The sequence below is a fragment of the Athene noctua genome, chromosome 1 (assembly GCF_965140245.1).
Source record: "Athene noctua chromosome 1, bAthNoc1.hap1.1, whole genome shotgun sequence".
Classification (NCBI taxonomy): domain Eukaryota; kingdom Metazoa; phylum Chordata; class Aves; order Strigiformes; family Strigidae; genus Athene; species Athene noctua.
Genome location: NC_134037.1, coordinates 144,876,266 through 144,888,944, shown reverse-complemented (window position 1 = coordinate 144,888,944; position 12,679 = coordinate 144,876,266). Strand labels below are relative to the sequence as shown.

The 12,679-nt window shown below is 36.6% G+C and overlaps 1 protein-coding gene across 1 annotated transcript in view; it reads right to left on the bottom strand.

Annotated features, from left to right (window-relative positions):
* The window catches only part of EPHA3 (EPH receptor A3), a 237,180-nt gene that overhangs the window by 157,386 nt on the left and 67,115 nt on the right, over positions 1-12,679 (bottom strand). Inside the window, exon 3 of the mRNA XM_074900579.1 lies at positions 190-850. Within this exon, the coding sequence (XP_074756680.1) occupies positions 190-850 (661 nt within the window). The remainder of the gene's footprint in view (positions 1-189; positions 851-12,679) is intronic.

Below are 12,679 nucleotides of genomic sequence, written 5' to 3'. Positions count from 1 at the left end.
TATGAAATATTTTTGGCAATTTACATTATTTACACAGATTAAATAAATACCATTTTCATGGTGACTTTATCAACTAATTGATTTCTCTCAAGAATTTGGAGAAAATTAACATGACCCAATACACAGAGCAGGGATGTAAAGAGAAGCCCCTGTTAATAATTGAACTATGAACATGGAGGGCATTGTTACCTTGGCACGCAAAGCCTCTTTCTTCATAGCCAGCATTACATAAGCACTTCCCTATGGGCACTAGCCATTCTCCTTCTGTACTGCAATACATCTTGGGTGGCTCTTCCTCCTTGGAATGATTGACACAAGAACCCCGCACCTCCACCAGTGACTGGGAGTCCATGGGTACTGTATCTGGAAACATGGCGAGGTTCTTGACAGTGAAAGGGCACTTTTTGAAGTACACTCGCACTGAGACTAAGGCAACACACGCACCTACATCTTGAAAAGCCAAATAAAAGCCTTTCCTGCTGACAGGCCCCACCTCGCGGACTTCTGTATTCAGCTTGAGAATTCGGTCCCCAAGATCCATTTGGGTGAAGCTCTCATCAGCCGCAATGGTATCAATCTTTGTAAACTGATGCTCTCTGAACTTTACCAAATGGTCATCATCAGACTCCATATAATACAGATTGAAGGTCTCTTTGCAAGTGCCCAGAACTAGAGGGATACTATTACAGTCCCTCAAGGTAAACTTGAGCTCCACATATATCTTCTGAGCCGAATTGCGTGGAATCCAGTTTGTTCGCAGCCAGTTATTCTGACTGTGATCCATAACATTGCACACTTGGTAAGTTCTGATTGGAGTATAATGCTCATCGACACCACTAATCTCTTCCCACTGGAAAAAAAAAAAAAAAAAGAAAAAAGAAAAAAGGAAATGTTTTAAGATTAATGTTTATACCAATAAAAAACATATTTAAAGACAAAAGCTGTGAAAAAGCAAAAATCACTTTGCTTCACATCACTATAAAATAGACAATAAAGTCTGGTCAAACTTGCACTTACTTTTTTCCTATTGAAACATATAAATATCTTCAATGAAGACGAATTCACCATTAATAAGTCAGGTTTTACCAAGTTATTTCAAGATGGCATGAAAGAGAAGTTACAGGTGTTTATTATTAAAAACCCATGATGTCTTAAATTATATGCAGTGTTGTCCTTTCAGTCATGATCCCAACATGTATTAATAACTGCACTCACTTCAAACAGACAAGATTTGCTAGGACAACACCACATTTTCACTGTTAGAATAAAGTTGTCTTTCAAAGATTAAACAAGATTTAAAATCTTAAAAACAAAAGGCAATGTCTCCCACTGAAATTCTATATAGTAATAATAAAATGTTACAATTTAAAATTTATTCAAAGCATGACAATTGATTTTGCTTGGGATATATGTCCTCCTGACAAACAGGCAAGCTTAGCCCAGTTTCCAGGGTTATTAAAAATTACTGCCAATTTACCATAAATATCTTGTTACTTAATTGTTCTGTGGACTATACAGGCTATGATGCTAAAATGGTTTGGGAAGAATATATAGTCGTCATTTATATTTACGTCACTCATCTGCTGACAAACTTACTTGACGCAGACAGCAAAGGAATGGGTTTCCTATTTGTGAATTACTCCTGTACCAGTGCTACTGATTTCTGAAGTCACACTTACTTATTGGAGAGGAATATTTACCAATCACTGAAAAAAAAAAAATCTACAGGGGTAAATATTTACTGTTAGTCATCTACCATACACAACTAAGTAACTTAAGTAACTTTCTCCCTGAATGGATGACTAGGACCAATTTTGTTTTGTTTTGTTGTTAAGGTCATAATTCTTTGTCTTTTATCCACACAAAAACTGCAGCTGTTCTATGTTCCAAGTTTTAAAATACAAAATGAAAACCCTCACTACTAACGTGCTATAATTAAAATGCATTACAATGAACAATACCTGTTACAGAATCACACCACCACTGAAGTTGAAAGAAACCCTTCCAGGGTCAGCCAGAGCAGGTTCCTCAGGATCCTGTACAGTCAAGTTTTTGAATATCTCCAAGGATGGAGACTTCACAGCCCCTATGGGCAGCCTTTGTCAGTGTTTCATTGTATTCAGAGTAAAAAGGTTGTTTCTTAACGATTAAACGGAATTGTCTGTAGTTTTGGCTGTATCCATTACCTCTTGGCCTTTCACTGGGCACCAGAGAGAAGAGTATGGCTCTGTATTCTCTACACTCTGCCATCAGGCATTTATGCACAATCGTAAGATCCCCCTGAGCCTTATCATCTTCTGTGCTATGCTTTAAAGTTAATTACACAATCAAGGTAGACCCCTATCGTGATAATGAAGCACATACTAAGAGAGCATACAGTAGCACATCACCTACAGAAACCCTTGCTTCGCTGTCAGCCACATACACAGCCTCTGCAAAAAAAAATGCTGCCCCACACAACCAGATGCTGTGCAGCTGGGGAGCAGCAGAGCTTCAAACAGAGCTGCTGTATGGTACAAAAACTGGAGATGTTAAGTAGACAGAATTAAGTATGCTGTGAGAAATCACTGCCACTCTTGGGGGAGGTAGACAAAGAAGAACTTCTACCAGAAAAATGTCTTCCCTCAAAAATCAAGTCACATCGATGTTATATTTAAGATCTCAGTCTAACAACTACTCATTTTACATAAGCACCTTTAGCTGCAGGACCTTAGTGTACTGCAGAGCAAACGTTAGGAGAGGCGAGTACTACTTCCACTATATTGACAAAGAAACTGAGGTGCAGAAGTGTTAACTGTCTTTATAGTTTCCTGGTTTTACAATACATGCATCACACACGAACACATACAAAGAAAGAAAAGAAAAAAAAAAAAAGTGGCTACATCAGAGTAACATCTGAGAGTTCTCAGTCCCAACCCACTGACTTAAGGAAGTTTTGATATGACTAAGTGCTGGTCTGCACAATGAAATTGTCCACGCACCACTGAAGATATGATTTTAAATCATGTTATTAAACCAGTAGATAAAGGCAGTATAAATACTCTTTCTTTAATTGAAACAAAGTTTATTTTAGTTCACTTTACAGATCTGACTACACACAAGTTTTATCTCATCCTGACTAGTTCAACAGAGTTAAAAACACAATCTGAAAACACAGCTGAAATGCTGCAGCAAGCCATTAAGTGCTACATTGCCAAAAAGAGCCAGCAGTATGGGAATTTTCTGAGTCAGAGTTACTACGCTAGAGCTCGTGGCCACAGGAGAGCTGGGTGCCACGTGGCAGCACAAAGGACAAGCTCTTGCATGTATAAGAGGCAGCTGGACCCTGACTCCCAGTCTCTGCCAAGTTCCCAAAATGGAGTGGAGGACCCTCCTCTGACAGATGTCCTTGTACAAATACAGAACTTGAGCTGATAATCTAATACTGTTGCAAGAAGCCATTCAGATGTCATAATTGCCTCCTATAAAGCTGGATGTACCTATTTAACTACAGGTCTTACCTGGACAAATAAAAATTCAGTGGCAACAACTGTATGAAAGTAGGTAAGATTATATCATGAAACATAATTTTATGGACATTTACAGAACCTCACACTGATTCATAAACGATCTATTTATTATCTTTTCCATATAATTTCTAATCAGTTCAACATATTTTACATGTCCAGTGGGAGATAGAAACAAAACCAGGAACTTTCAGAATTTAAAACATCTCTGCACCAGATGTTATTTTTCTGAACAAGTCTCACTGCATTTTTTTTTTCCAGAAGATTCTTATGCAACATGCTTACACGGACAGTTGAATGTAGGTGTATGAATTGCATGATAAAGGTAGCACCACTACTGTGTTCTTCACCTAGAAGTTGCAATGTACAATTATCACTTCATTAATTTGCAATGAAAACATTAATTTGCTTGGAAGCAACTGTAGTTCATGTTAGTACACTTACATAAAACACAACATTTTAACTTTATCATTTCATGCTGAAGCATTGCTGAATGGAGGCACTAGTCTCACGCTGGGTGCTAACTTGACCAAAATACTTTAACTGTTAACAAAATTATGGAGATTGCAGCTATCGCAATAGAAACAGTTAAGGTGAAGTAAGTCACTGAAACTACAGGAAGAGTGTCCAAATCAGAACATGTACCTGATTCAAGTAGATTTGTGACTTCAATAATTATTATGATCAAATTAAAAAATGAGCAGCACATTTGCATTGCTCATGCATTGCAACTTTTCCCAGTAAGCTATTGGACTGCCATTCCCAAGTGATCTTAATTCTAAACAGGTTATCAAGAACATCAAGACAATTTCCCTTCCATGACCCATGATTTTTTTCTATTAATTGAGGTTTCTCAAACACCTACATTTGTAGCTGGTTTAACGTTTATTTCTGTACTTGTAATTCATGTGTTCAACTTGCTCTGTAAAGTTTCAATAGTTACAAAACTACTTTCTTTTTTTAAAAAAATAAAGAGGGATTCTTATTCCAGGGATGAAATTAAGGAGAGAAAAATTTTTTTTTAAAAAAGCATGTTGATTAAATAAGAAAACATTTGATATTTTATTAATCACTATCATCAATTGTTCCTGTGTTGATTCCAGGGGCTCAAATGAAGACAAGCAGTCTTCTACGTAAATCCTTATATATTACATTATTTTGCAATGAAAACCCAATCCCTTAGAAACTACTGTAGTTCATGTTAGTCCATTTATATAAACAACAAAATTTTAACTCTATCATTTAATGCTGAAGCACTGTTGGATGGAAGCACCAGTCTCACACTGGGTGCTACCTTGGCCAAAATACTTGGGGCATCCTACAGTATAAGTCTTTTGAGGCATCATTTATAGGGACTTCTCATCCCAAACCTGTTCTGAGCACACATAATCAAGAAGTTCCATACTCTTTTACTGCTGCAAAATGCTAAACTCATGCCCACTACAGACCAAGGGGAGACTATGCATATCCTCTTTAATGTAAAGTTGCACTGGTTTAGCATCTCTTGTTCTTTTCCCAGTATAGCTCTTGTCAAGCCATCTCCACTTTATGCTGCACTTGAGCTCTGCTGCTTCTAGACAAAGTATCAGATAGTATGCAAACAAGACTATGCCTCTCACAGCATTTCTTTTCAGCACTAAAAATCTATTATCATTACATAAAGAATAAAAATCAATAAGCAAACAGACCTTTAGCAGTTGAGCATGCATATTTTGGCTTATAAAGAGGTAGTCATGAAAATGTGCTGCCTATTAAGAAGCTAGGTGGCAACAGGAAGAAGCAAACCTGTCCGTTGCCATGTCGCCTATTCAGTATTACAGCATTCAGTGCAGTTTTACTTTGTACATGCACTATTCTGACCTATATTACCCAAACAGCTAGCTGTGATGACAGAACAAGGCAGGAGCTACAAAGGACGACATAAATAAAGGAATAAGTATGGGATAAAGTTTATTTTCAAATCTTAGAGAAAAGCAGAGAGAAAAAAACCCTAAGATACTCCTTACAATGGAAGACATAGATCTTCCTTACAAAAGACATAGATATTCCTTATAACAAAAGCTACAGAAAAAGTGCCCTTACCGTAGGGAACAAAAGAGATGCACAGAGATGAGAAAAAGAATTAGAAACAAAAAGTATTAGAAACAAGAAGTATCTATGGCATTTTAACCAGATGAGGAAAATTCTAATCTGCAGGGAGCTGGGAGGTAAATCAACTAAAAGAAGAGTCCAGGATTACTATGTTGTAATTAAAATGAGTCTTTGTACAGAAAAGAACAGCATTCTGAGTGCAGGAACCTGGACAGCTAGGGCTTGAACAGTTCAAAAGGCAGGTAGCTATAATAAATAATAGGAGACTGAAAAGTCATGAAGAAAAATTCACCCAAAATGAAAATGAGACAACAAATGCAAAGAGAATAATACATCAGAGATAGGAGACTCACTGAAAGAAAACTGAATATAAGGCAGGTATTTACTCTATATAGGGCAACCAGATGGCAGAATGGGACACACTCCTTTCCACCTTATGCATTGAGTTCAGTCTGCTGCACGTTCAACTCTCCTCCTCCCACCTTCAGCTTCCCAGAACTATTCCCATCCCATGAAAATCTAGCACGGGGTGGGGATAATTTCTGTTGAATCAACTCTCCTAAACATGATGTAACCCTGCAACCACCAGTATTTCTGCGTGAACGAGAAGGTAATGCAAGGGGCAAGAAAGCATCCAGCAAGTAAGTATGACCACCCAAATTTAGTTACCATGGAAACCCACTTAGAACTCAAAAAAGGACAGATCTATTTCTGAGGATGCTGCAATTTCCCATACAAAATTTCATCTTGTTGAAGCTTTTCTAAGAGAAAATAAGAACAGGTTTTTTTCGTCCTCCGGATAGATGGAAAAGATAAACGTGAAGGTATCTGAGGAATAAGCAGAAAGATGAAGGAGAAGCTGTCACAAGAGATAGACTGCACAGCAGTGACAGCAGAGAAATACTGCAGAAAATTTGGGTACAAGACCTTTCCCAGGAGTTAGGAACGACCTAGAGAAAGTTACCTGAGCCAGGAAGGAAGGAACTCGCACCATGTAATGTTGAGGAGGAAGGGCATTGGTGGGAGTTAGGCCGAGAATTTAAGAAAATCTGTTGAGATGTTGGCAGAAGACTGTATGAAAGATCTGTACTTATACTGTGTAAGTCAGACACTGGTGGGACTCAAACCTAATTCTCACCTCAGTTACATTCAATTACTTGGGTAACTCTGATCCATGGGACATTACACTTCAAAGGTGTCCCAATGGGCATTTCTTTCTTTCAGTACTGTGCAGTTACAGAACTAATGGGCATTTATCAGTTCTGTCTAGAAATTAATAGCCGGGTTCTAAATACTGGAAGAATGAAGCAACAGGACTATCTTCCCAGCAGTCCAATAGGGATGATAAATCCAAATTTTTTTACAAAAGAAATTTACAAATTGTGTCAGGGATTTTATGACAGCATGATGGGGGAGATGGAAATACGAGGTTCTAATATGAAGCTCTGGGTGCTGAATTTGTTCCTATTGTCAAGAGGGAAGGAGCAGAGGTGTGACCACCATTCCTGAATTCATATTACACAGTACTTATGTTACTCTAATGCCTTGAGGCATCTTCAACACTTCTGAAACATGTCCGGGAGAGGTGCCACAGCACCACTCCCTCCCCAGAATGTAATTTGGCTTTTGGAAAGTGTTCTTTTGTTTGCTTTTCATTCTTTACATCTTTTTTTGGATACTGTTAATGGCAGGAAACAAAAGAGTGCTTTTAGTGGTATAGAAAAATCTCTGAGATCCCCAGTGAGAAGGTCTAACTCATATGCTCCAGTTATACCAGCTGACAAAGTTGGGACAGAAAGAATTTTCTTTTCCAGAACAGATTTAGCAGAGTGTGCTGGACTTCTGGCTTTGCCTTTTCCCCCCCCTCCACTTTCTTTACAAAAAGGAATGTACAGAAGTGAATTTAGGCCATTTCCTAGAATGCCATGAGCAGTCTCACTAAAAAGTTCCCTCTCAATGTGAGAATCTAGGACATGAGTGATGTCCTCAATTCTTTCATCCTTCCTGTGGCATACTTCAGTTTTTGTGGCTCTTTATCCTTCATAGCAAAAATCTTAAGTGTACATTAAGAAATGGAAGGCTACTTGGTAATTTAAAATACAACACATATGCAACTGCATGATTCCAATAAACTACTTTTTATCTTTCACTGTCACACTGCTATAAAACTCCTAAATTATAAAGCTTCTACTAAAAAAGGAGACTGATAATTTTTCAAGGCCCCTATGGAACCCAGGCAGCTAACTCCCCAAGACTCCACTGACAATCTCAGGCAACAGTCTAATAATATTTATTTACAAACTTATTTTCCTTTAAGAAATTCGGTATGACGATGTATTTGGTATGAGAATCATTTCAGGTAATGTCCAACTGTCCTTTAACACAAATCAATAATTCTAACAGTGGCTAGATAGAACATACCTCAAACTATATAACCACTGTGCATGCTAAAACACAGACTGGGAATAGAGTGCTGAGAAGTCAGAAGAAAAATAGTAACAGAGTGAAATTACTTTGAAACCTCACAAAAATATCTTCATGTCCTAGGATGTCCCACTCTTGCTCATCAGAGCAGTCAAATCATTGCTTAATGCTAAACTAATTTTAAAAAAATATTTATTTTTGTCAGTGTAACTGCTTTTCGCTATCTGTGAGGTGTTCACATAAGCCTCTACAGAACCACCATTCAAATTCTACCTGAAAAACTGACCCTTTTCTCATCTACTGGCTCTTAGTATTCAGTACAGTTTTTCAGCCAGAAACAAAAAACAAAAAACAAAAAAACCCAAAACAACCCACAAACAAAAACCACAAAACACCTTTATTATGCCTTGCTGAGCAATGACAGAAAAGTATGCATTCCCATGTATGCATACTTTGTGCCTTCTACTATTTATTCAAGCTTCCCTTCCCAAACAAAAAGATCATTATGATACGAATCTCACATTACAAATAGTGCATGCAACTTTCCAACATTTCACTGACAGAATACAAACTGACTAATAATCTTTACTGGGTTTTTTTCCCTCCCTTGGTTGCTGGGCAATTACAATAAAAAGAGGTAAACAAACAAGCCATGCCATGAGCAGCAGAATTCATGAAGCCCAGTTTCCTACAACTCTCTTACGCCTGGTCACCAACATGGACTCTGATGTCTAATTAAAAGGGGAGTGCAAAGAAGAAAGTCTCCATCTCTGTCTGTCTCCCTCTTCCTCTCCTCCTATTTCTTATTTTCATAAGTCTTGTAGGGATTTAAGCCTTTGGAAACTTCTGCTCCTCTGTGAAACTGTTAAAGTTCACCTCTGAGTTCAAAAACTGTTAAGTGGGATCCTCCTTTCCCTTGTATATACACATGCTTAAGCGCATACATGACTGTGTAGTTTCCATTTTCTCCAGAGATTATGCTAAAAAGAAGGCAACGGTTTCACATACAGGCCAATTTAAAACTGCTAAGATTATTGTAGACACGATGCATTTCTATTAAGGTTAGATAGAAGGATAAGGATAGGAAAAAAAAAAAAATCTATATCTGCAAGCAGAAAATCAAAATGGTCAAAATATTCTATTCTGAGCTTAAAGTTAGGCATGTGAGGGTTTCATGCAGCACTTGGAAAACTGAAATAATCCAAAGATGCATAATACACATTCAATTCCTTTAAGTACTGAGATCACTGATCAGCAGGCATGAGATACTACTCTATATATTATACTAACACCGTTCAGTATTAGCATTTTCCTCAAGTGAGTAATATTATATGAAATTAATAACTTTTTAACAAAAGGAAAAAAATTACAGCTGGCAGTTCAGTATAAATCCTGAATACAAACACAAAGTAGACAACCCTGGTGAAAACTTCATTGCATTGAAAATAAGAGATCAACATATAAAAGAAACATTTGACTTTCTTTTTTCTAGTTTTTCCAGAATTGTATTTCTTCGTGCCAAAATTGCATAAACATTAAGTTAATTTTCTTATTTTGGAAAATAAAAGTGCTACCAACAACATTCTTAACCAAAGAAATTCAGTTCCAATTATATCCTTGTCAAGTTGATATTACAACAAAGTGTTCTGTATATTTGTTGCTGTAATAGTTAAGCATCTTTCAACATTACACAATGCTTTCTGCTATTTATCCTAAGTGTGGGAAATTAATCCTCACTGATATAAAACTTCCATTTGCTTTTTGGTGTGTATCTGACACTTGCCTAAGAATCGTTGATTTTGATCTTAAGGAATATTTGCCATTAACTTTAATAAGAGCATTAGAATAGCCCAAGCTGAATTGTTGAAATAAACCCCATTTCCTAAGAAAGAGGCCTTGTGATAAGCAAGACTTTCAGAAAGGACTAAAAACTGAAGAAATAATATTGGGCAAAGGAAAACCAGAACATCACAGACATCTGAATCTTTATAAAAGAACCCAAAAGATCTACAAGCCCTCTTCTGACAATTTTGTGCTTGTCACCTTAATTAACTGAAAATATAATTCATGTTAAGTATGAAACTTCTGACAGACTTTATACTATAGCAACATAACAGCTGAAGATTAAAAGCCTCAGGCATGGGAATATTAACCACTTATCTAGATAACTTTAAAAAAAACAAAAAACAAAAAACCTTTGCATAGGAGAATTTGACCTAATAATCTTTCAGTATGATAATAGGGAATTATAACTAAACATATATATATATATATATATCAGTCTAACACTTCCTTTCTCTATAGCACACCATCCAATATTTCAAACATTTCCATCATGCTGAAGCACACATTTGTGAAACAGGTTGCAGGATTTAAGACAAGATGAATAACTGATGCCTCCCTTTGTTTTAGTACTTGGATTTTCTGTTGACTTTTTTACTGTATCGTTAAATATGTCCAAATTCAGATCAGTAGGAGAATCAAGCTTTCACATATGTTGAACAAGATTCTAATCTATCCTACTCAACTTCGTAGCCAATACACAGAGAAAAAAATATCTTATTCCGTTACTTGAAAGTAAAAATTTATTCAAGGAGAGATTTCTATAAACAACAGCCAAAATTCTGAGGAGGAGTGAGGAAATCAAACAGCCAACAAAAATTAGCACACGTTTTAGGACAGCTTGAGACTAGGAATAAAATAATTCAAATGTAAAGGAAAAGTGGAACCTTCCCACATACTACATAAAAGTTTAACAAAATACTAACAGGATGCAAGAGCTCTGAAAGCTTGCTATTAACAAAAACCCTGTAATGACCACATCATAGAAGAATGCATTCCAGACTAGCTCATCAATATTAAAACATTTCCCTCATAACATCACCAAAGGCACTGATGCAAGGCCCATAAATACCAATCAGCTGAGATCAGAGGACATAAAATGATCCCATTTAAGAAATTGTGGAAGAACCATGGAAATTTTCTTCTACGTTTGTCTTTCAAAAGTCAATTAAATTACCTGCTGGTACTGGGTCACCCCCCAGTTTTCATTTTTAATTTTTTCTAAGTTGCAAATGAAAGAAGAGGAAGGTGCATTTCAAGAGTTTTCTAATGAAGTTACACACACAGTGAAATTATCATTACCATCACATAAACCTAAGACACAGACTTTGTTACTCTTTCTCCTAATGCTGATTTACTAGTCTATGATTTTACAGCAACCAGTCATAACTGGTAGATGAAAAAGCTTTACTGTGACAGAAAATAAACATATTAGAAAACATATAAGGTTGAAAGGAGGATATATCGGTATAAAACTACATGCAACAATATTCATTCTAAGATCCACCTAGTATCACCACTGTGTTCTTCTCCCTCTCTGTTCAGTTACCCACTGAAGTCTTCACATTGTGGGAGCAGACGAAACACACCTGATGGCATATTCAGAAGACTTTGTTCATAAATTCAACCCGAAAGCTGGGTTTTTTTCCATAACTAAGCAATACAGTTTCACAACTACAACCAAGACAAAAAACTTAATTTCTTGTCTGATTAGAGATCAGGTGAAATTAAAAACTCATTAGAAGTACCCAGATATTAAATTTGGCCAACAAAAACTGAGATATAGCATTTTTTCATAGAATACATAGCTCCAAATTTATGCCAAATTATCCAAAACAGCCAGTTCTAATGGAAAATTCTTATCTAACCTTTTGCCTGTTTTGTTATTTCACGTTTTATTCTTTCACTACAAGCAAAGCCAAAATAGTGAAACTCAGAAAAAAAAAGAAAAAAAAAAAAAAAAAGAAAATTCCTTATGCTCCCCACGAGAACATGTGGTTCCTGGCACATGACCTGACAGGGGACTAGAGTGAAACCATGTCCCATGATGAGACCATAGAATGGAGAAAGATGGAAAGGACAAGAACCTCCTCACTCTGACTACTACAGTTGTATCACCCTCTGCTACCTACAGCACAATATACATTGCCACAGTGATCTGAATATCTTTAAAAGTAAATAAACATAATTTCACCAAGGCATAACAAATACATACATAATTTAACATAAATCTTGACCCTCTTTATCTCTCAAAAAAAAAAAAAAAAATCAAATCACCAAAAGTGTTGGATGCACTAATGCCTCTTAGCTTTTAAAGTACTTTCCTCTGGGAAGTAAAATAACATAAATATTACAATGAATAAGGTTAAAGAAATAAGCACAACTGTGTTATAGACACACCTTAAACACACAATAATTTGAGAAAGGGGGAGTACACACCTAATCATGGGAGTATTAGGTAATTAAACCAAACTGGAGAAAGGTAAGTAAAGCCATCTTTTTTCCCCATCTCTAGTTGCTAGACAGCTGAGTATCTCATCATCAAATTTGTAAGGACAGCTGATTCTCACCCTTCTGCAAGCAAAATCCTCTAAATCACAGTGAGGTAAAAAGGTCACTACAATGAGGAAAACATCTGACTTTCTAACAGACATCTGAATCCAGCATTCAAATGCCCCTTCAGAGCTTGGACAAGGAAAACATTTACAGCTTTATTTTTCTCTAGGCTGCAGGTCTCCTTGAGAAACAGGTTACAGTCTTATTTATCTCATAGGTTAAGCAGATTTTCTGGGAAGTTTTTAACACAGCAATCCCCA